At 35.6% G+C, this 25,532-nt stretch overlaps 2 protein-coding genes across 6 annotated transcripts; both read left to right on the top strand.

The window, feature by feature from the left end:
• Positions 1 to 3,846: 3,846 nt before the first annotated feature.
• On the top strand, positions 3,847 to 8,094 carry LOC105964937 (uncharacterized). Its single transcript, XM_088821374.1, has 14 exons — positions 3,847 to 3,923; positions 4,071 to 4,134; positions 4,243 to 4,364; positions 5,019 to 5,069; positions 5,192 to 5,305; positions 5,406 to 5,525; positions 5,661 to 5,796; positions 6,047 to 6,217; positions 6,520 to 6,678; positions 6,777 to 6,883; positions 6,994 to 7,084; positions 7,215 to 7,513; positions 7,692 to 7,808; positions 7,932 to 8,094. The coding sequence occupies exons 1-14, from the start codon at positions 3,847 to 3,849 to the stop codon at positions 8,092 to 8,094; spliced, it is 1,791 nt and encodes a 596-aa protein (XP_088677500.1).
• A 9,533-nt stretch (positions 8,095 to 17,627) lies between these two features.
• On the top strand, positions 17,628 to 25,302 carry LOC105965125 (uncharacterized). 5 transcript variants are annotated; one of them, XM_088822470.1, is made up of 15 exons: positions 17,628 to 17,815; positions 19,828 to 19,906; positions 19,993 to 20,114; positions 20,221 to 20,271; positions 20,373 to 20,486; positions 21,171 to 21,290; positions 21,399 to 21,534; positions 22,367 to 22,537; positions 22,640 to 22,798; positions 23,129 to 23,235; positions 23,463 to 23,553; positions 23,903 to 24,201; positions 24,370 to 24,486; positions 24,590 to 24,713; positions 24,869 to 25,302. In XM_088822470.1, the coding sequence occupies exons 1-15, from the start codon at positions 17,688 to 17,690 to the stop codon at positions 25,106 to 25,108; spliced, it is 2,058 nt and encodes a 685-aa protein (XP_088678596.1). In that variant the 5' UTR covers positions 17,628 to 17,687; the 3' UTR covers positions 25,109 to 25,302. The 5 variants fall into 5 exon arrangements, with proteins under 5 accessions (XP_088678596.1, XP_088678597.1, XP_012845099.2 ...); XM_088822471.1 differs by having other exon boundaries at positions 17,646 to 17,815; positions 19,831 to 19,906; XM_012989645.2 differs by lacking the exon at positions 17,628 to 17,815 and adding an exon at positions 19,265 to 19,548.
• The last annotated feature ends 230 nt before the right edge of the window (positions 25,303 to 25,532 follow it).

Below are 25,532 nucleotides of genomic sequence, written 5' to 3' on the forward strand. Positions count from 1 at the left end.
TTTAAAAAAATAGATTATAACTCATTTCAATTAATTTAAATCGATTTACCTCAATTATTGAGAAGAACTTATTAATATTATTGAGGATTTTATCATATATAAGATAATTATTTAAAAATATATTTTAACAAAAATAGATCATATCTCATTTCAATTAATATTCTTACTTTAAAAATAACATTATATATGACTAGTATAATCAAAATACTATGATGTGATTTCTCTTTTAATAATTGGTTTAGTTTGTAAAAATCGTAAGAATTAAATCGTACATCATATGATTTAATCTTTTTTTTACATTTACATTTTATTCAAATATTAGAATCAAATCGTAAAACTTAAATGGATTAAGCTCAAGTCCATTCATTTTTTTATTATATTATATTTGTTAATAATTTAATTAAATTATTTAATAATAATGAATATGATAATTAATAATCTATTTAACATTATTTATTATAATCATTTTACACCTTTTGTTTATGTTATATATATTCCTTGTTATAATAATCCTAACTATAAATATAATAATATAAATAACATTATCTAATGATTATAATAATTGTATACCTAATGTTTTATAAATTATTAATTGTCATGTTGACTATTATTAATATCAAAAATCCCGACTAATAACAAATGCATATATATTTAATTTTGAAAAATATAAAAAAATACGATTTAATTTAAAAGAAAGATTGAATATTGATTTTTGAAATTTTGAAAAATTTCTCAATTATTATTTTCACTTATAAATACCCATAATCCAATTTATTATTTTCACTTAGAAAGATTGAATATTATTTTTCCATTTTTTTTTTCAGAAAATAAATTATTTTCTGAAAAAAAAAATATTTTGGGGGTTAATGTGATATATTTGTTTAAATCCGAGGTCAATGTGTAATATTAAGGAAGTTAGAGCATAATGGACGAATTGATAAGAATTATATTATGGAGGGTATTTTAGACTAAAAACATGGGGATGAGTTTAATTGTGAGACTGTTTTTTTTTGTGGACCAATGTGCATTTAAGTCCCATGTGATGAGTCTTTTTGCCATTTGCCCTTTGTAAAAATGGTTACCGTCTTGTATAATGTACACAGTAATTCAATTTTACAAGAATTGGTTGAACCAATTTTTTTTTATTGAAAGTTGAGAATTTTTGGGGATAATACGACTAAAATATTGATGAAGTTAGCTAACAAAATAAATTAAAGGTTTATAGAATTCGGGCGCGGCGGCCCCAGAAACATTTTTTGGAAGTATTCATAGAAGGTCGCGGTTATATGCAAGCCCATTTTTTTATTAGTTCAATACCTCCAACATAAAAATACTAATTTATCCTTAATGAAATTTAAAATCAAATAAAAAATACAAAACATTAAAAAATAAAAATAAAATCCATTTCATTTGTGCAAGACCAAATAAAATACATAAATCCAGAAACCCCCCTTCCTTATTTCACGACTTAAAACTCTCATTCTTCTTCACAAACCCACCAAGAAATGTTACACACCAAAATTGTCAAATACATACCAAACATTCACGATGGAACCAGAAAGCAATGATATGGTGGTTTACGAGGGTGGAGGACACAATGAAATATGTTTTGACCGTTTATTTTTGCTTTTGGGTCGTTTTTTTTTGTTGGGAAAAAAATTCGACGATACCAAAAATCGGTCTGCAAATACCGATTTTTGTTATTAAAGTCGGTAACCACATTCCGATTATTTTAATAAAAATCGGTACTTAACCGATTTTTGTAGTAAAAATCGTCATGACAACACCGATTTGTTTTTGTATTATCGGTATTGTCATGCCGACTTGTACTACAAAATTCGGTTTTTAAATACCGATTTTATTATCTGTGTTTTTTTAAGACCGTTTTCTCATACTTTATGCATCAACCTAGGGGATTAATAGAGGATTATTCAAATGAATTATCTAACGAATAAATATTTGAGATACGGAAAGCTCTACTCGATTGGGTTAAAGGAGTGGTAGACGCCACCAAATGGTGATAAACATTTCCGTTTCAAATATTTAAAAAATATCAATTAACCAAATATATAATATATTATTTAAAAAAAATTCAAAAAATATCGGTATTCGAAAACCGATTTTGTACTCAATAATCGACATTAGAACGCCGATTTTGACTTGTAAAGTCGACGTTGTGTCGCCGATTTGGTTAACAAAAATCGGCATTATGACGCCGATTTTCGTGTACAAAATCGGTCTGGATAAACCGATTTGGGAAACCAACGAAAAAAAATAAAAAAAACCAATTTCAATCTCAATTTTTTTTCAAAATCGCCCAAATCATTGCAACCCAACAAGAAATAAGCATAGATTAATGTTCATTCATACATATTTTGCATAGATTATTATTTGGCAGTCGTGATATTCTTTTTTTTTTTTTTTTTGATTTTTGGTCTTGAACAAATTAAAAATAAGATTTATTTGTATTTGAGTATTATTTGTGGATAAGGGTATATTTGTCATCTTTGGTCTTGATATAATAAAATTAGATTAATCCACGGCTTGAACTAATAAACTGTTTTATGTGTTTTTGAACTCATAAAAAAATGGGTTTGCATATAACCGCCGTCTTCATAGAAATAACATCAAACAAGCGGTAAATACTTGCAAATTGCACGTCACCCCCTTTAAATTTCATATTTTTGCACTTTACCCTTCAATTTTTTTAAAAGTTAATGCCCCCTTCAAAAATATATTATTCTTGTTGAACATTGACCCGATAGAATATTCATTGGAATTGAGTTTTCTTGTTGTACGTTGCCCCTTCAAATGTTATTTATGTTACACGTTGCCCCTTCAAAATATTATTTTTCTGCGCATTACCCCTTTAAAATGTTATTTTTATTGCGTGATACCCACAAAAAAATGGATTTTGGGGAAAATTGCAACCAAAACAATATTTCGAAGGGCGATTTGTCCATTTTTTGAATTTGTGCGAAAATGGAAAATTTATAAGGGGCGAAACGCATTTTGTCCTTAAATAAAATATATGATATAATTTTCTTCGAATTACTGACATTTCTTAAAATTAGAGGTGAACATTGTCTATATCTTAAATAAATGCACAAGATTGTGTTAATTTTTTTTTTTAGAATAGATAAAGATTTGACGAAAGAACTCAACATCTAACTAACATGTAATATAAATCGAAAATTTGAACTAAGACATAGTATTTAATAACTTCACATATTTATATCTTGACCTTTTAATAAAAAAAAAAAAAAAAAAAAAAGTAATTTCCTAATTGTCATAGGATTTTAATTTTTTTTTAACATAAAATAAATAAATAAAATATGTCAACCTATATATTGACAGTTGTTAATCCCCACGTTACAAACCGGAACCAAAGACTTTGATTAATTTACCCTAATTGCAGTGTTAATTAACAACCAACTAAGCAAGTTGTGAACTAGTACATGGGCTACAACTCATGTATTTGATATATATTTATGTATTTATTACATTTATATTTATATTTATATTTATATAGTCAAATTTTCTAATGCATGTACTTGCATGTTTGACATAAATAATTTATTATGTTCTTACTTCTTATATTATTTAAATACTTGGTCTTTTTTTCAAAATTCTTTAGGGTAATGCAAATGTATGTAAGTGGAACTATATATATGAGTTCATAAGAACTATAGAATTAATTATTCGGGAATTAATCTAATATATGTGAGTCTATTTTTTATTTTCTATATATATATATATATATATATATATATATATATATATATATATATATATATATATATATATATATATATATATAATTCATTCAGGAAAGCAAAAAATAAAATGGGAATATCGATGTTCGTTGGAGTGGTTCTACAGATATTTGTTTTAGCTGCTAATTCTCAGATTTTGCACAGGAGGTAAGTACAGCCATGCATATATATATATATATACATATATATATATATATATATATATATATATATATATATATATATATATGAATGTAATTTGTGTATCTATAATAATGATGATGATGAGGTTTTTCGTAATATATGCATTTGCAGAAAAGCCGCCCTTAATCAAGACAATATTCGAGCAGGACTGCAATTAGTTCAAGACGATAAGCATGTAATAAAACTATACATTATATTATTTTACGATCGATTATTAATATTTAATTATTAAAGTTGAAAAAATATGTTCTAATTGCATGTAAATTATATAAATGTTTGGCAGGTTGTAATAAGCAATGGAATAGTTAGTATGAGATTGACAGTACCAGGTGGTGCAGTCACTAGTATAACTTACAAAGGGAGTGACAATTTGCTTCTACCGGAATATAAAGAAGCCGATCGAGGGTATCGAATTTAAATTAAATTTGCATCATTATATCATGTTATATGCCTGTAATTTTGTCAAGAGGGGCCGTGGCCCCCAAGATTAAAAAAAATTAAAAAAAATTAAGTAATTTATAATTTGCTCTTTCCGAAAGATAACGAAGCGGATAGAGGGTATCAAATTTGCATCATTTTATCATGTTATATGCCTGTAATTTTGTCAAGAGGGGCCGTGGCCCCCAAGATTAAAAAAAAAATTAAGTAATTTATAATTTGCTCTTTCCAAAAGATAACGAAGCGGATAGAGGGTATCGAATTTGCATCATTTTATCTTCGATATGCCTATAATATTTTATAATCAACATACAGCACATAAACATATACTTATATTATAACGGACAAGGTAAACTTAAATTACGAAAACACCCCTCTCTTCTTTGTGTACGGAATTACATTTACCCCTAAGATACATGTCATTGCCTAACAGTCGTTCCTTTTTGAGGCGTCGGCGATAATAGAGTTTTCTAGATTCCAAGAATATTCGTCATTAAATTCAAAATTTACCCGGATAATGTATTAGGGGTGTAATTGAAAAAAAAAATTATTTGACAATGGGTTTAATTGTAATATTTATTTAATAATGTAACATTGTACTAATTAATAATTAATTGACAGACACTGGGATATTGTTTGGAACAAAACAGGACATCCCTATCAAACGGACAAGTAAGTATATATCACTAAATTATAAATTGCATGCATACATAAATTAAATAATTCTTTGATTAATTAAAGGATTTTTTTTTTCTTTTTTGAAATTCTCTCTTTAATTATTTATGAGTGTGCAGTTTTGAAGGAACAAGTTATAAGGTGATAGTGCAAAACGAAAATCAAACCGAGATTTCGTTCACCAGAACATGGACCTTCAACAGCACAGAAGCTCCTTTAAATGTCGATAAAAGGTATTATTAAATATTAATATTACTCCAAAATTCGAATACCACAAAAAAAAAAATCAGATTTTTATTAATTAACCTCCAAAATGACTTCTTATCAATGAAGATTTGTAATGCTACGAGACTCCCCTGGCTTTTACACATACGCGGTTCTTGAGCGTTTACCGGGATGGCCGATTTTTTACATCCAAGAAGGAAGAGTTGTGTTCAAGCTCAACGAAAACATGTAACATATAAATATCATATAGTATTATAACTCGTGATATATTCATTTTTATATATATTGAAGAAGACATTTAATTTTCTAATTAAATTATAATAGTCTAATTATAAATTAAATATTACATTATATGTATGTTAGGTTTCAATACATGGCTGTGTCTGATTCGAGGCAAAGGTTTATGCCAAAGGTTAAGGATCGTGAAAACGGGAAGGTGCTCGATTACAAAGAAGCTGTTCTCCTAACGAACGCAACAAATCCCGCATTCAACGGGGAGGTAAATTTTGTTTATTTATTTTTAAGCATTCTTATTTACACTAATTAAGTCAATGGTGACATTTGACAATTGCCTCTTAAATTATATTTGATTTTGTAGACTTGTGTAGTTTATTCGATATTTTACAAGCTAATTGATTCGACACCCCTTCGTTATATCGATTGCTAATAAAGTACCCTTCATTTTACGAAAAATAAAATATGCATTAATTTAAATATTTAATTGTGTAAATTATATGTATATTATATAGGTGGATGATAAATACCTATACACATGTGACAACAAAGATATAAAGGTTCATGGATGGGTAGGCAGCAACCCTTCATTAGGGTTTTGGATGATAACACCATCCAATGAATTTCGGACAGGTGGACCTCTCAAACAAGATCTCACCACTCATCTCGGTCCAACTGTTCTCCATGTAAGTACAATAGAATCTTGATAGATTACTATTCAATAAATTAATAACCTCTTTAATTAATATATTTTTTTGTACCAACTTGAGGACAATGTATTAAAGAGTATATAAATTAATATTTCGTTAAATTAAAAGAATTCGGATGGTTCCAACTGTATTAATTATAGAAATTTAACAGTACTTTTTTTTAGGGAAACTGTACTTTTATTTTCATAATAAATAATGAAATTATTTCCTGTTTCAATTTTATGTAATTACATATATTGCCATTACTAACTAGCTTAATTATGTGTGAAAAAAAAAAGTATTTTACTAGTACACATTATGCTGGAGAAGCTTTAGCAATCAAATTTAAAACTGAAGAACACTGGAAAAAAGTTATTGGACCAGTTTATATCTATCTCAATTCCAATGATTCTGCAAACGCCGATCCTTCCGTACTTTGGATTGACGCCAAACAAAGGGTATGGACGATGTTTATTTAATTTAATTATATTCATGAGAATTGAAAAATAGTTGAATCACAATTTTAATCTATATTTTGAATGGTTAATTATATCAGATGCAAGAGGAGGAAGCTAGTTGGCCATATGACTTCCCAATTTCAAAAGACTTCGTTAAATCGAATAAAAGGGGAGCTTTAAGCGGTCAATTACTTGTTCGCGACTGGTAGTTGTTAATCATTTGTATAACAATTGAGACGTAAAATAAATTTAGATGGTTTGTCGATCAATAATAAAAAATTGTATATATAATATAATCTAATTATGTACGTATAGGTTCGTTAACAAGCAAGCCGTGCCCGGTGCATCGGCCTATGTGGGATTGGTACCACCTGGAGAAGTTGGCTCATGGCAATATGAAAACAAGGTTGATTTTTTTTTTTTTTTAATTTTTTTTTCTAGAACAAATTTTTAATTTCTAGCAAAATTCTTTCATATTAGAAAAGGAATAAAATTTTCTTGAATTTAGATTTTTCTTTATATATAAATAATTTCAGGGCTATCAATTCTGGACAAAAACAAACAAAGACGGGAGTTTTTCGATTAAGAATGTGATACCTGGAAATTACAGTTTGTTCGCATGGGTGCCTGGATTCATCGGAGATTACAAACATGCTTCAGACATCACTATCGCACCTGGATCCAATATTCAGGCAACTAATGTTGTTTTTGTTGCTCCAAGAAACGGTCCAACGTTGTGGGAGATTGGAATTCCTGATCGATCGGCCGCTGAGTTCTTCATTCCAAACCCGGATTCAAGATTCAAGATCCATCAATACAAAAAACCCGTTGAAAAGTTCGATCTTCAAATCCTAAAAAAAACTCAAATATATATTTAGGCTTTTAACGCCATCTTTTAAAAAAAAAACATTATTTACAGGATAGATTAATAGGTCCATATTGCCAGTCATGTACGTAAAATTCTGACTCCGCCACTTACTACTGATTTTAGTTCTTGATTAATTAATTAATAGGTTCAGACAGTACGGACTTTGGGCGCGTTACGAAAAACTGTACCCACGAAAGGATCTAGTTTTCACTATTGGATCTAGCAATTATAGTCAAGACTGGTTTTTCTCTCAGGTTACAAGGTTCGTACACCGATTTTATTTTTTATTTCGTCTTATTTTTTCCTTTTATTTTTAGTGATGTTATATATATATATATATATATATATATATATATATATATAAAAGTATCATTTTGCATGTCAGGAATGTGGAAGGAGAATTCGTAGGAACAACATGGCAGATATTTTTCAACGTTAAAAACGTCAAAAAAACGGGAAATTATACTCTCCAATTGGCCCTTGCATCGGCACACTTTGCCGAATTACAAGTACGACGAGACCTTCTTTTGTTCCTCCTATATATGTAGTAATTGTACAGAAAATTTAAAAGAATATATGAAATTTATTAAACTCTAAAACATTATATAGAACGTTTAATATAACTAAATAAAATTTAATAAAAAAATACTATCCATGCAAAAATTGCTAAACAACTACGAAAATTAAAAGTCAAGAACACTTAGAAGAGAAGATAAATTAAGAATTGATTCTGAAATTGGTAAAATACATTTTTAATTTTTCGTATTTTGGTACAAACAATTAAATTGTTAAGTACCAACTACTATTAGAGTACAGGTCTAGGGTTCGAATCCTGCCCCAACCCATAATTCTCCAATTCGTAACAAGATCCGAATATTGCTTAAAAAAAAATTGTTACTTTATTTTTCAAACAATGAAAATCTCGTTGCATATGTTTAAAGGTGCGTTTCAACGACCGAAATTCACCTCCACAATTCACTACGGGGACTATAGGGATGGACAATGCATTAGCAAGACACGGAATTCGTGGGGTGTACCATTACTACAGTGTTCCTGTACCAGGAAATCGTCTTTTTGTCGGACGCAACACGCTATTTTTTACGCAGGCCGCTAACAATGCAACGAAGTTCACAGAAGTTATGTATGATTATATCCGTTTAGAAGGGCCGGCAATCGTACATTAGTTAGCTTGCATTTCCATCTTCTTTAATTTCCGTATCGGGCTCGTTATATTTCATCGGATTAGTATATTGATGATGCTAATTACTAGCTCACCTAGGGTGGTGTAGAAAACGAACTGGGAGAGCAAAGCAGATCAGTAGCTTGACAACTTGATGATCCTGAGGTACCTGCGATCATAGAACACATAAGCTAAGCCGGGGGTTGATCCGGCGGAAACCCCTCCGACGCTCAAGTCAGACGTGCTGATCATAGAAATAGTCCAGAGAATACCATTAGTAGTGTTGCTCAGATAATAGGACGTACCTTAATAAAATGAGTAAAACCTCTATTTATATGTCGTTTATTGGGTTGGGTTTGCTTTGTTGGGCCCAAACCTTACTTGAAGGTGTTTGGGCCTCGGTGATATTAGTCTTCGATATTGGGCTCGTAGCCCAGTAGGTAAAGAAATTGTAGGCCCATTGGGTTGGCCCAATTAGGCATATCATTAAGCCCCCCACTCTCGAGTCGATGTGGGGGCCATGTTGTGATGGGTCTCAAATCGTGTCGAGAGTAAAAATTGTAGAAGTCGATCGTTGGCGTATGGCCTAAATGGTATGCGAAAACGCGTTGGAGCGTGTGTCGGAGGGGCGTGAATGCGCGTTGGCGCATAGCGCGACAAGGTCGTCGCGATGTAAGTTAATTGAGTCGTCGGTTTTGTCCCGCGACGATGTAGTAGCGAATTATCTCCTCGTGGGAGTTGTCTTGTCGCGGGGTAATAGTGCTGATCGAGTTATCTCCTCGTGGGAGTTGTCTCGCGATAATGTAGTAGCACGGATCAAGTAATCTCCTCGTGGGAGTTGTCTATGGGGTAATCGAGTTGATCGAGTTACGTCCTCGTGGAAGTTGTCTCTAGGGTAATCGAGTTGATCGAGTTACGTCCTCGTGGATGTTGTCTCACGATAATGTAGTAGCACGGAGCTAGTATTCTCCTCGTGGGAGTTGTTATTTTTCGACATTGTCAATGTTTTGACGCGTTGCTTATATGTGTTTACATATAGCCTTGTGCGTGATGTACTTGAGGAGGGGATCAGACTCTCAAGATTTTTTTTATGGGGGTCGTGCCCCTTGTTAGACCTCGTGGGTCTTAAGTATGTTTGGACCGTGGCCACGTTTTAATGAATGACCCATCGAAAACAAGTAGATAAATTTGAGTAATCAAGCTGGCCAGGCTATATAGATTCTCATAATGTCTCTAAGTGCTTCTAGGGTTGTAATCGTGCTAACTTGAGCTTGTGATTATATAGTGAATTTCGGGCGAGTTGTCTCCTCATGGGAGTTGTCTCGCGGTGAGTAATATTTATCGAGTGAGGTGGTTGCACGTGGGAGTTGCCTTGCAACGGATTTGTAGTATCGAGCGAGTTGGCTCCTCGTGGGAGTTGTCTCGTTGCGGGTTGTGGTACCGAGCGAGTTGGCTCCTCGTGGGAGTTGTCTCGCTGCGGGTTCGTAGTACCGAGCGAGTTGGCTCCTCGTGGGAGTTGCCTCGCTGCGGGTCGTAGGATGGAGCGAGTGGTCTCCTCGTAGGAGTTATCTCGTTGTGGGTTCGTAGACCCGAGGGAGTTGACTCATCGTGGGAGTTGACTCCACGTGGGAGTTGTCTCGCAACGGGTTATATGACTGAGCGAGTTATCTCCTCGTGTGAGTTATCTCGCTATGGTTATGAGACCCGAGGGAGTTGGCTCCTCGTGGGAGTTACCTCGCAACGGGTTATAGGACGGAGTGAGTGGTCTCCTCGTGGGAGTTATCTCGCTATGGTTTCGTAGACCCGAGGGAATTGGCTCCTCGTGGGAGTTATCTCGCTGCGGGTGGTAGTACTGAGCGAGTTGGCTCCTCGTGGGAGTTGTCTCGCAAGCCCCCCACTCTCGAGACGATGTGGGAGCCACGTCGAAAAGGGTACCGGATCGTGTTGAGAGTAGATCGGTGTTGTAGTGTTTCTTTATTCGTTGGCATGGCGTGGAGAAATAATTTTTTTATTTATTTTCCATTTGATAGCGAACGCAATTTGGTAGGTGCGTTAAAGAACTCGCGCAATTTGGTGGAGCGCGATGAAATTCTCTCGCGATTTGGTGAAGCGAGGTGAAATCTACGCGCAATTTGGTGGAGAGTAGCAAAAGTTGTGCCCAATTAGGTGAGAGCGCGCGCTCCAAAGTGGCCTTGGGGGGCGCGCGCGCGTGCATGGGAAGGCGCGCGCGTCTGGCGCGTGTACGCCACGCGCGCGTGCTGTGCACGCGCGCCTCCTTTCCTCTGTTTTTTTTTGTCTTCTTATTTTTTCTTCTATCTTTTTTCTTCTTCTTTTTTCTTCTTCTCTTTTTTCATTTTCTTCTTTTTTCATCTTCTTCTTTTTTCTTCTATTTCTTCATCTTCTTCTCTTTTTTTTTCTTTTTTTTTTTTTTGGTGGTTGATATTCACCCCCTTGGGGATGTTCTATTTTTTGAGTAGGAAGATTATCCTCGTCTCTTGCGATGTGATGTGAACCCCCTTGAGGATGTTCTATTTTTTTAGTAGGGAGATTATCCTCGTTCCTTGAGATGGGATGGGCACCCCCTTGGGGATGTTCTATTTTTTGAGTAGGAAGATTATCCTCGTCTCTTGCGATGTGAAGTGAACCCCCTTGAGGATGTTCTATTTTTTTAGTAGGGAGATTATCCTCGTTCCTTGAGATGGGATGTGCACCCCCTTGGGGATGTTCTACTTTTTGAGTAGGGAGATTATACTCGTCTCTTGAGATGTGATGTGAACCCACTTGGGGTTGAAAGGTAAGGGTGATGCCCAACCTTAGGACGGGGATAACTGCCCACTGTAGGATGAAGCGCTCGAGACCTATGGTTTGAGGTGGATGTGCACGGTTGTGCCATTGGTTCGCGCGTGCGCGTCAGACCATTTTTTCTGTTTTTTGAAGTAGGGACGTGAAACACTTGATGGGATGTGAAACCCCTTGGGGTTGAAAGGTAAGTGGATGTACCACCCTTGAGATGAGATACCCAACTTTAGGATGGGATAGCCCCCCATTTAGGATGAAGGGATCACGAACCACTGGGGTGAGATGCCCAACCTTGGCGATATATGGTGCCACCGATTCAGTGGCAGCACGAGTTGAATCTTCCGTGATCATACGCTGAAGGTCTTCTTCGGTTATCTGAACCGTTCGAGAAGTAAGTAGAAATTGATCATGTTGAGGACCCAGTGGGGCCTCACGAGGAGGAGCGTTGGCTCCTGCTATGACGATGTATGGTGCCACTGCTTCAGTGGTAGCACAAGTTGAAGCTTCCGCGATTATACGCTGAAATTGATGTAGAGAGGTGAGGGGATACCCAGCCTTTGGGGATGGGATGTCCAACCCTTGGGGTGTGTTAGCCCCCCAGCTCAGGAGGAGTTACGTGATGCGGGGATGGTACGCGTGGCGTGGGAGCACAGGGCGATGATGCGCGAGGGATAGGCGCGCGGCGCTAGCGCACGTCGGCGAAGGCGCTCGGCGAGGGCGCGCGGCGCTAGAACGCGTCGGCGAGGGCGTGCGGCGCTAGCGCGCGTCGGCGAGGGCGCACGGCGCTAGCGCCCGCTAAAGGCGCAAGGCTAGGGGGCGCGCTGCGCGGTGTTGGGGCGCAAGGCCGGCGGGCGAGCGCGGCGGCAAGGGCGTGCGCGGCATTGCAGCGCAAGGCCTGGGCGTCGGAGGTCGCGTTTGCGCGTGGTAGCCTCGAACGAGTTGTCTCGTCGCGAGGTGGTAGGGCCGAGCATTTTGAGACATGTTTCACCACAATTTAGTTGAAGCGCGAGAGTTGTCACACGGGTAAGTAGTAACTGGGGAGTTGTATCGCCCAGATGTTATATCGACTCGAGAGTTGTCTTGAGGCTAAATATTATTGTCGGTGAAGTTGTCCCGCTGCGACGTGGTAACGACTCAAGAGCTGTCTCGAGGCTAAGTGTAGGCGTCGGGGGAGTTGTCCCGCTGCGACGTAGTAGCGACTCGAGAGTTTTCTCGTGGCTATAAGACATCTCATGTACTTGAAGTAGGAAATCCGATGTAGTTGAAGTAGGACATCTGATGTACTCGAAGTATGACATCAGATGTAGTTGACATCTGATGTACCTGAGCTATGACATCAGATGTAGCTGAAGTATGACATCTGATGTACCTGAGGTATGACATCAGATGTAGTTGAAGTAGGACATCTGATGTACTCGAAGTATGACATCAGATGTAGTTGACATCTGATGTACCTGAGGTATGACAGCAGATGTAGCTGAAGTAGGACATCTGATGTACCTTAGGTATGACATCAGATGTAGTTGAAGTAGGACATCTGATGTACTCGAAGTATGACATCAGATGTAGTTGACATCTGATGTACCTGAGGTATGACATCAGATGTAGCTGAAGCATGACATCTGATGTACCTGAGGTATGACAGCAGATGTAGCTGAAGTAGGACATCTGATGTACCTTAGGTATGACATCAGATGTGGTTGAAGTAGGACATCTGATGTACTCGAAGTATGACATCAGATGTAGTTGACATCTGATGTACCTGAGGTATGACAGCAGATGTAGCTGAATTAGGACATCTGATGTACCTTAGGTATGACATCAGATGTAGTTGAAGTAGGACATCTGATGTACTCGAAGTATGACATCAGATGTAGTTGACATCTGATGTACCTGAGGTATGACATCAGATGTAGCTGAAGCATGACATCTGATGTACCTGAGGTATGACATCAGATGTAGTTGAAGTAGGACATCTGATGTACTCGAAGTATGACATCAGATGTAGTTGACATCTGATGTACCTGAGGTATGACAGCAGATGTAGCTGAAGTAGGACATCTGATGTACCTTAGGTATGACATCAGATGTGGTTGAAGTAGGACATCTGATGTACTCGAAGTATGACATCAGATGTAGTTGACATCTGATGTACCTGAGGTATGACAGCAGATGTAGCTGAAGTAGGACATCTGATGTACCTTAGGTATGACATCAGATGTAGTTGAAGTAGGACATCTGATGTACTCGAAGTATGACATCAGATGTAGTTGACATCTGATGTACCTGAGGTATGACAGCAGATGTAGCTGAAGTAGGACATCTGATGTACCTTAGGTATGACATCAGATGTAGTTGAAGTAGGACATCTGATGTACTCGAAGTATGACATCAGATGTAGTTGACATCTGATGTGCCTGAGGTATGACATCAGATGTAGCTGAAGCATGACATCTGATGTACCTGAGGTATGACATCGGATGTAGTTGAAGTAGGACATCTGATGTACTCGAAGTATGACATCAGATGTAGTTGACATCTGATGTACCTGAGGTATGACAGCAGATGTAGCTGAAGTAGGACATCTGATGTACCTTAGGTATGACATCAGATGTGGTTGAAATAGGACATCTGATGTACTCGAAGTATGACATCAGATGTAGTTGACATCTGATGTACCTGAGGTATGATATCAGATGTAGCTGAAGCAGGACATCTGATGTACCTGAAGTATGACATCAGATGTAGTTGACATCTGATGTACCTGAGGTATGATATCAGATGTAGCTGAAGCAGGACATCTGATGTACCTGATGTATGACATCAGATGTAGCTGAAGTAGGACATCTGAATGGCCTAGTCGATCATATGTCGAATATCCTCTTTGGTTATCTGAACCATGTGAGGTGGAGCTGGTTGATGAGGGTCTTGCTGAAGGTTTCGAAGTGGATCTGGGGCGCGACCTCAAGTGTCATCTTGAAGATAGCCTCGAAGATCATCACGAGGGGGTCTAGAAGGGGATCTCGGTCACGATGTCAGGTGACGTCCTGAGACATGTCAAACCTGAACCTGCACGTGGCAAGTTGGTTGTTGTTCTGAGGTTGTGCTATGGGTGGAGCCACAGGAGGAGCGTTGGTTTCCGTTGTGGCGATGCGTTGTGCTACTGCTTCAGTAGCAACGCGGGAAGATGTTTCCGTAATCATAAGTTGAAGGGCCTCCTCGGTTATCTGAACCGTTAGAGGAGCAAGTAGAAGTTGATGACCCATGGCGAATGAAATGTTTTGGGGGCACTGTGAACCCCCAGGGAGTCGATAACCCTTGGCGAACGAAATATTTTAGGGGCAGATGTAAGCCCCCAGGGAGTCGATAACCCTTGGCGAACGAAATATTTTGGGGGCGATGTAAGCCCCCAGGGAGTCGATAACCCTTGGCGAGCGAAATGTTTTGGGGGCACTGTATACCCCCAGGGAGTTGATAACCCTAAATATTTTGGGGGCAGATGTAATCCCCCAGGGAGTCGATGGCGGTGGTGCCATAGGTGGCTCCACATGTGGAGCAGGTGCTGGTATCGCGTTGGGAGCATTTGCTCCCATCGTGGCGATATATTGGGTCTCGGCCTCTGTGGCAGCGCGAGTTGAAGCTTCTGCTATCATGCGTTGAAGCGCATCCTCGGTTATTTGAACCATTCGAGGAGCAGGGAGTGGTGGATCGGCGAGTGGTGGGTCCCGAGGGGGGATCACCTGAACCTCGCGAGGCGGATCCATGGGATGTGGAGGAGGTGGCAAGCCAGAGCCTCCACAAGGTGGGAGGTCGTTAGCTGTGTCATTTTCTCTCCGAGCAGACGCCTCAGGAGGATCTTGTTGGCTACGTGATCTGGTTTGCATCGTTCCCACAGACGGCGCCAAAATGATGATGCTAATTACTAGCTCACCTAGGGTGGTGTAGAAAACGAACTGGGAGAGCAAAGCAGATCAGTAGCTTGACAACTTGATGATCCTGAGGTACCTGCGATCATAGAACACATAAGCTAAGCCGGGGGTTGATCCGGCGGAAACCCCTCCGACGCTCAAGTCAGACGTGCTGATCATAGAAATAGTCCAGAGAATACCATTAGTAGTGTTGCTCAGATAATAGGACGTACCTTAATAAAATGAGTAAAACCTCTATTTATATGTCGTTTATTGGGTTGGGTTTGCTTTGTTGGGCCCAAACCTTACTTGAAGGTGTTTGGGCCTCGGTGATATTAGTCTTCGATATTGGGCTCGTAGCCCAGTAGGTAAAGAAATTGTAGGCCCATTGGGTTGGCCCAATTAGGCATATCATATATAATTCGGTCTCGTTGATCGACTCTATCCAACATGGCCTAATGATTTCAAATCTTGTTCAAAAGATATGAATTGTTTTTTTCTTTTTTTCCTTTTGGCATATATCTAATAATAAATCATTTGGCTAAATTACAACTACCTTCCTTCAAAATTATAAGAGTTCTTAAAAAAGGGGCTCATTTTGTATAATGTGTTGCACATACAATAAAAAAATATTTTGCCTAATTTTAGCATTTTTCTGTGAATAACTTTAAAAAACTTGGAAATTTTAACCTACTTTTTAATGTATGAGTTTAAAGAAAAATCGCCGCTCATTGACTACATATTTCGTTCACCAAACTCCGACTCGGCAACCACCCCAACGGTGAAAAAACGTTCTAAAATTGTGGAAGGAAGAAGATAATTGGGGCTTTTAAGATAAATTAAAAATTACAATTAGGCCCTAAGATGCAGATTATTTAAAATTAACTCAAACTGAATTTATGTTTATCCATAAAGGGTATTTATGACATTTTATTCTAAAATAGCATGAAGATCGCGTAATCGCATGAAAGAGATTACACGATCTGAAGCGAAAAGGCATACATATCTTATACTTTTTTTACACGAGGGGATATTTGTGACGTTCTTTTTCACATGGGCTTTTTTTTTTGTTTAAATTAGGCATTTCACGGTAGCGTTTGAAATTTAACTCAATATGTAAACTATGTCAAATAGTATATTTACGACTATTCGAACTGTTGAACTCTTAATACATTTTACACTCTATTGAGAAACTCTTCTTAAGCCGAATACATGACAACTCTTGCCCACGCTACATGCAAACTCGCACGAAATGTGAGCATATTGTTCATCACTTAAAGAGGCGAAGCCAGGATTTTATAAAATAATATACAGTAAAATAATTAAATTTTGGGGGTTCGGGGGTAGCGCCCCCGAAAAAAATTAGGTTTTGTTATATTTTGTTTCTTTTCACAAAACCAGAAGATAGGAAATGAAAATCTTTTAGGACTTTTTTTGCAATGTACTATATAATAGAAATTGAATGGACTAAATAAATATATAGGTACAATATAGTGAAATTGTTTTCAATTGAGGATGAGATTGAGTAGACTCATTTATTGTTTTTCTATGTCTTCTTCAATTACTAACTTAATTTTACTTTTTATATATATAAAACTAAATTGTTAAAATTATAGAAGCACAATATAAATTCAATATGTCATGCCCCCTACACTGGCTTCCCACTGAATTACTTTATATTTTTTTTCTTTTATCATATTTTTCGAAAAATATTTTTTTAAGAATGCAATTTGCAATTAAGATTGCGAAAGATTTTTAAACACGGCAGGTTAGTAAATATATTAAAGAGTTTGACTCTGTAATTAGGAATAATATAATCTCTTGAGATTATTGTAGTAATATTTGGATATTCAATATATTTAATAACGAATAAAGAAAATTTGACTATATGTGTATATATTTTTATATAAATATCCTAATTATCGTTACCAATTATAACTTAATTAATAATAGTAATAATAAACAATCTGATGGGAGGATATATATTTGTCCATTTCTTATGTGCATCAGCACATATATATATTTTCGTAATTAATAAACCTCACCTTTTCAAATATAATTAAATGCCATAATAAAGAAAATCAGAATCACCATTGCATAAATTTAAAAGAAAATTCATCTGTTGCCAGATTGCAGGTATATCACAGTCTATATATACATATATTTATATATATTCTCAATTGTATTTAATCTTGAGTTCTTCCATTTACAGTTTCAGTGGACCTAAACACAAAAAAAAAAAAAAAAAAAAAAAATGAAAAAAGAAAATAAAAATAGAGAATTAATATTTATTTTGTTGTACGCAGGAAAAATGGGAAGGTGGATTTGGGTGATGGTTTTGCAGCTATTGGTATTAGTTGCTGATTCTCAGAATATCCACAGGTGAATAAATTTTTATTATTTTTTTATTAATTAAAGCCATACATTTATTGTGTTCTACTTTCCCATCATCTTTTATTTATTTTTATATTTTTATATTTTTATTTTTGCTTTGTTCATTTTATTGAGTGAAACTAACTTTGTTTTATTTTTCTTATGAAAATGAAATTGATTTTAGAAATAATTTTTTTTTTAGTTTTTTGAAAGGACGATAGTTAATTATCATCCTGATGTCTCGTAGCCATGACCAAATTTTCTTATGTTAAAAAAATGTGCATAAAATCTCAATACACTTCATTTGCGAGCAACTCTATCTGTAATTAACAGCGTTAATTAGTTAATTGCAAGGACGATAGTTAATTATCTTCCTGATGTCTCGTACCATGACCAAATTTTCTTATGTTAAAGAAAACGTGCATAAAATCTCAATACACTTCATTTGCGAGCAACTTTATCTGTAATTAACAACGTTAATTAGTTAATTGCAAGTAATTATCTGAATGGTACTGGGGTAAAGAGTGTAGTAATAGATCATATATTATAAAACAAATGTGTTTTTTTTTTTTTTTAATTGTATATAATAAAATGAACATAGAATAATTTGGTAAAATTTTTCTGAATATCCATTGGTTTTAAGTTTTTTTTTATAAATAAATTTAACGATCTTTGTATTTATTTTGCTCCCTTTTTATGGACAACAATGATATTAAAAAAATGAAACATAGGAAACTATGTATTATTTGTTGACATGTGATTCAATTCTCCAAGAATGATTCCCAACGTCAGAATTTGTCATCTTGTAAACAATTTTCTATTGGGCAAAAATTGGTTCATTTTTCGAAAAAAGTTAGACATACGGACTCCTAATTATACTATATGGATACATTGATGGCTCCTTTGTAATTTATGAATGTTAAATATTAGGTGAATTTAAATATATTAAATTAAGGAAATTACGGCCACTCTCTAAGATAATATCAAATTACGAAAAAACCTATCATATTTGGATAATTACAACAACCCTCAACTATATTATGTGAATTATTCTCCAATTTGTACTCGCTTTACGCCATTCAAGCTCCACATTTTGAAACAAGAGGATCATATGATGTGTCTCTTGACCTATAAATATCAGATTGTGGTGCATTAGAAACTGCATTTTTGCACAAAACGAGTACAAATTAGAGAACATTACACTGAATCTAGAAGCTTATGTTGAATTCGACACCATAATAGTGAGTGTGTAAGAAAATTCATAGTTGAGGACGTGATTATAATTATCCAAGCAAAATGATTTTTTTCGTAATTTAACCTTATATCAGGGAGGTGACCGTAATTTACCCTAATTACCTTCAATAAATAACTTGCTTTTACTTGAAGTTCAGGCTAGAAAAATGAATTGACCAGACTACCCTTGACTATATGAAAATTAATTTTGCCGCCGGCAAAAGTAAAATCGAAGACGAACAATCAGAATTTGAAATTGGAAAAAAAAAAGAAACCTAATTCCTCGTATGGTTGTTCTGTGTGGTTACAAATTCGAAACTTTTCGCGTTCTCTAGATGGCGGCGGCGTTGGCGTTGTTGGCGGCGGTGGTTCCGACCACCTTGCCGGCGTTTAAAACTCTTCTATTGCTCTTGATTTTACTTTATTTTTGTTTTTTGGGGAAGCGTAGAAAAACTCTTGTTGTTGAAGGTAAGAAATCGACGGCTCAGATTGACTACCTTGCTTTGAAGGTAGTTTTGTTAATTTACAATTTTAGCCTGAACTTTTCGCCTTGAAAATTTATCAATGATGATTCTGAAAATGAATTTTACCTCTGTAGCAGTGTGTAAGTATACAATTTTACTTTTACTCTTCCAAATTTCATTTAATTCCATCCTGATTCATATCAGATTTTCAAACGAGTGAGTACTTTTACTATAACTATTCAGCTGCAGAGATTTATAAATTAATTTCTTCCGAGTTGTTCGGCCGAGTCGACTCAGCATTTCTTCGTGTATATGTAATTGCAGTAGTAGAAGACTCGTGGACGACGATAGTCCAGCTGATTCGCCATCTCCAGGAGTCGAATTGCTTCGAGACGATCAGCATGTAAAACTACGAAAATTAGCTAATATTTCGCATTTTTTTAATATAAAATGTTATTACAAGAATGTACTTACTGAAATGTGTCGCAGGTTGTAATGAGCAACGGGATAGTTAGCATTAGATTGACGGTGCCAGGTGGCGCCGTCACTAATATAACATACAACGGGAGCGACAATTTGCTTCTCCCGGAAGATAAAGAAGCGGACAGAGGGTATAAAAATTATTATACGCGATTTCGTTAAATATATGTATGTGTGTTACGCATGTATTTCGTAACGTACGAGGGTTTGAGTCATGAATCTAACATTGAACTACAGGCATTGGAATATAGTTTGGAACATGACCGAACGTGGCAAAATTATTGATAAGTAAGTATCGGTTATCGTTATAGACCTACTGAATTGAATTAATCGATTCGCACTTACTGAATTTCAGTTCGATTCACGAACGATTGATTTTGTTATTGCAGTTTAGAAGGAACGAGTTATAAGGTCATAGTGCAAAATGAAAATCAAACGGAGATTTCATTCACCAGAACATGGACGGTTGGTAGCACTAACGCTCCCTTAAACGTCGACAAAAGGTAAAGTATTTTTAAATACTTAGGGCTCGCATGGTTACATGTATCGGAGAAGTTTAGATTAGATGAGATTGGATTAATTTCATACTGACTAATTAATGAATTAGTTAGTATGATGTTCGGCATGTAAGATTAGATCTTGTATTAAATCTGTTAAATTTTGGTATTGTACGTGACTTGTCTATAAAGCCTTTTATTTAATAAAATTAACATGTAGAGTAGAACCTCAATAAATTAATACTCGGTAAATTAATAACCTCGATTAAATAATAGTTTGTCTCGGTCCCTACTCGGTGAAAATGTGTTAAATTATTAACTCAATAATTTAATAATTCGTTAAATTAATAGAATTTTGCCTAGTCCCGACTGTATTAATTTATAGAGGTTTAACTGTAATTTGAAGGATAAAATAGTCTTTTACTTATTTAGTCACCCCCTATTAAATTGATCTCGGGGACAGGGGTGCTACTAACTTAATGAAACAGTAGCATTTAATAGCGGGCTTTGATTTTAGTAACGGGTTTGAAAAAATGTGAATCTTGCCAACCGAACGTGTTACTAGCCCCTACTATTTAATTAGTAGAACCTTGTAACAGTAACCAAATGAGCCCTTATATTATTATTACCAATTTTTTTTGTCTTTTGTTATTAATACAAGCTTTGGGAATCTTGAAAATGGCAACGCAGATTCGTGATGCTTCGCGACTCGCCTGGATTCTACTCGTACACCGTGCTCGAACGTTTAAAAGGATGGCCTGTTTTTGACCTAGAGAACGGAAGAATGGTGTTCAAACTCGATGGAAACATGTAAGTTAAAAACATCACTACTTATGCATCACTGTAATAAATATGTAATTCAATTGTCTTAAGGAAGACAATGTTTTAGTACATTATATATGTATCTGTATATATTAGGTTCGACTACATGGCAATGTCGGATGTGAGACAAAGGTATATGCCTACGAGCGAGGATCGCGAGAACGGGGAGAAGCTTGAGTACAAGGAAGCTGTTCTCTTAACCAATCCAAGCAATCCTGATTTCAAAGGGGAGGTAATTTAATTTTTCGATGATTATTATTCGTACTCGTAATTCAACAATTTTATTAAACAATCTTCCGTTATTTTAATTTCAATAATTGAATCTATACTTTTGAATCAAATCACTTTCTGCTTGTATTTCACATTTTATCGAGTCCGATTTTTGGAAAAGCAAACTGAACTTATTTATTTATGAAAGGGCAAATTGCACCTCGCCCCTGAAAAAAATCCTTTTTTGCACTTTGCCCCATGTGAAATATACAACTCGGTGCACATTTGCCCCAAATGTGTATTTTCCTGTCTAAATCTCGGCGAATTAAATGTGGATATGTCATTTTACTTTTTTTCGCTCGAAAATCCTCCTTTGAGAGTTACTTAGGGTTCCCAAATTAACAAAATTCTCTTCCCAATTTGATGAAATTCGCTTCCAGAAAAGACGAAATTATCTTCCAAATTCGACAAAATTTGTTCTTTGTTCTTCATAATCATCGTAAGATGGGGTGGGAAAAGGGTTAAATGACATTTAAAGCCTTAAAAGACGAAATTACCCTTCCAATTTACTCAAAAATCCGACAAGAATTAGACCGGAAATACACATCTGGGGCAAAGTGCATCGAGTTGTATATTTTGAAGGGGGACAATCTCGTTTTTGTTTTTTGAGGGGCGAAAGTGCAAAAAAAGGATTCTTTTGAGGGGGCGAAGTGCAATTTGCCCTTTATGATATAAATTGCATTTAACTGAAAATCTTCCTTTTGCTCAATTTCCAAATTTTATAGCATAGTATAGAGTTCCAAACTTTGTATGTTCCATTCTCAGTATTTGCTAATTTTCGTTCGATTAATTAGGTGGACGATAAATACTTGTACTCCTGCGATAACAAAGACAACAAGGTCCACGGATGGGTTAGCAGTAATCTTTCATCGGGATTTTGGATGATAACACCTAGCAACGAGTTTCGCTCGGGCGGACCTCTCAAACAGGACCTCACTTCTCATGTTGGTCCAACTGTACTTTCCGTGAGTATTCATTCTCTAAACCTTCTAATCAATTAAATTAAATTCTTTATTTTGCTTGTTTTCGTTTATTTAATTTTGTTTGCTTTTCTTGTATACGCAAAGGTGTTTATTAGCACACATTATGCCGGGGTAGATCTTGCGCTCAAGTTTGAGAGTCAAGAGTACTGGAAAAAGGTTCTCGGCCCCGTTTTTATCTACCTCAATTCCGACGCTTCTGCAAAGACCAATCCTTCTGTGCTTTGGAGCGACGCCAAAAAGAGGGTACGAGTATTTTATTTATAAATAGTATAGTAGTCGCACAATATTTACGTGCATGAAACCCGAAAAAATCGTAATTTGCTAAATTTTGTTTTGACAAAAACGCAAAAATTTTACTCGTTTTATGATTATTTTGGGTTACTGATCAGATGCTCAGTGGCGGAGCCAGCATAGGGCCAGGGGGCCATTGCCTCCCAACATTTCTCAAATCTCTATTAATTTATATAAAAATATATATAAAAAAAAGTGTACAATAGCATTAATGGCCCCCTCAGAATTTTTATTAATTGCATTCGCCCCCTCAAACTTAAATTCCTGGCTCCGCTAATGCAGATGCTAGAAGAGGTTGCTAGTTGGCCGTACAGTTTCCCGAATTCGAAAGAATTTGTTAAATCCGAACAAAGAGGAGCTTTAAGTGGTCAATTGCTTGTTCAAGACAGGTATATTCTTTTCCATTTATTCAAGAATGATTTCTTCTTTTAATTTATTTGTTCATTTAGAATATTTAAAACTCTTTTTTTTTGTCACTTCAATCATTTCCTTTTTTTTTTCTTTTTTTATTATTAATGAACAGAATTATTTCCGTGTTTAATACATGTTTCAAACCTAATTTATCAAGCCAATCGAAATCTGCATGAACAACTAGTATATTGTTGCTGGTTTTCAGGTTCGTTCATAAGAAAGCTGTGCCTGCTTCCTCGTCTTATGTCGGATTGGCACCACTGGGAAAAGCTGGTTCATGGCAATTCGAAAGCAAGGTTTTCATTTCCTATATATATATATATATATATATATATATATATATATATATATATATATATATATATATATATATATATATATATATATATATATATATATATAATTTCTAAGCAACGAGTCCCTGGAAAAAAAAAAGCAGCTTTCTTTAGTTATACAGTAGAACCTCGATAAATTAATAACCTCGCCTAAATAATAGTTTCTCCCCGACTCGGTGAAAATATTTTAAATTATTAACTCGATAATTTAATAATTCACTAAATTAATATAATTTCCCTAGTCCCGACTGTAGTAATTTATAGAGGTTCAACTGTATTATGAATTAGCTAATTAATGTTCTTGTTTCAGGGTTATCAATTTTGGACACAAACGGACGAAGACGGGAGTTTTTCGATTAAGAATGTGATACCCGGAAATTACAGCTTGTTTGCATGGGTGCCTGGATTTGTCGGAGATTACAAACATGCTTCAGACATCACTATTACACCGGGATCAAATATTCAGGCAACTAATGTTGTTTTCGATGCTCCAAGAAACGGTCCAACATTGTGGGAGCTCGGAATTCCCGATCGATCAGCCGCCGAGTTCTTCATTCCAGATCCAGATTCAAGATTCAAGATCCATCAATACAAACAACCCGTCGAAAAGTTCGATCTTCAAATCCTAAAAACCTCATTATATTTAAGGCTTTAGCCACAATGTAGAAAATTATTGTTTTTCGACTAGTCTAGTATTTTTGACCCCCTCGAAATTTTCGAGTGATATTGTTATCCGAGTTCTTGATTAATAAGTTTGTTTGGTTTATATATTAACAGGTTCAGACAATACGGACTTTGGGCCCGTTACGGAGAACTGTACCCACAAAAGGATCTAGTTTTTACAGTTGGCTCTAGCAATTATAGTCAAGACTGGTTTTTTTCTCAGGTTACAAGGTATATTAATAAACACTATTTCTTTTATTTTTTATTTTTCGTGATTTTTCAGTGAGATATTTATATATATATATATGAGTATTAATGTATTATTGTATATCAGGAATGTGGGAGGACAGTACGTAGGAACAACATGGCAGATTTTGTTCGACCTAAAAGACGTCGATAAAACGGGAAACTATACTCTCCAATTGGCCCTTGCATCAATACATTATGCGGAATTACAGGTACAACGAAACATAGATTGCAAAATATAAATTTTTAGATTATATTTTATATTAGTCGCGATCAAAAGGATCTTAATTTAAGTCGTTACGGTATTCAAATTATCGGACTCGTAAAAGCGCTAACCTCTATTTGGCTTTCATGAATAAATTAAAAGGTGCGTTTCAACAATCCGAAATCAGCGCCACATTTTACAACGGGGGTAATAGGCAAGGACAATGCAATAGCAAGACATGGCATCCGTGGGTTGTACCGTTTTTACACTATTCCGGTACCAGGGAGTTCTCTTCTTGTCGGAACGAACACGATATTTTTGACGCAGACACAAATTCAATCGCCCTTCGTAGAAATCATGTATGATTATATTCGTTTAGAAGGGCCGACGGTATCACATTAATTAGTAAAAACATTTTTTTTTTCTTGTGTTCTTTTTATATGTCCATCTCAAGAATAATATGTAACAATGGCCCAAATGTTGGCATTATATTCAATCTATAATTAGGCATAGACTATAGAGTGGTTTTAACAAATATTATAGGTTTTGTTGGTCATAGATTCAAATTCGATCTAATATATTGTTGTTTTTGTCTCTCTTGGTAGTGAAAATAATTGAAGTTTTTACGTAACGAAGGAACTCGCAGTTAACTATATATGTGCACTGGATAAACCTACACTTTTGTATAATAGTTTCCAAATCATACCAGAGACATAAACCATACTAGGCTAATCATGGTTGATAAAATCGACCTAACGACCGTTGACAAAAGAATTCAAATTTAGATCATTCGACACAATCTCTGTTTCTCCAACAATTAGGCCAT

The sequence above is a fragment of the Erythranthe guttata genome, chromosome 8 (genome assembly GCF_056151865.1).
Source record: "Erythranthe guttata isolate IM_541 chromosome 8, IM_541, whole genome shotgun sequence".
NCBI lineage: Eukaryota > Viridiplantae > Streptophyta > Magnoliopsida > Lamiales > Phrymaceae > Erythranthe > Erythranthe guttata.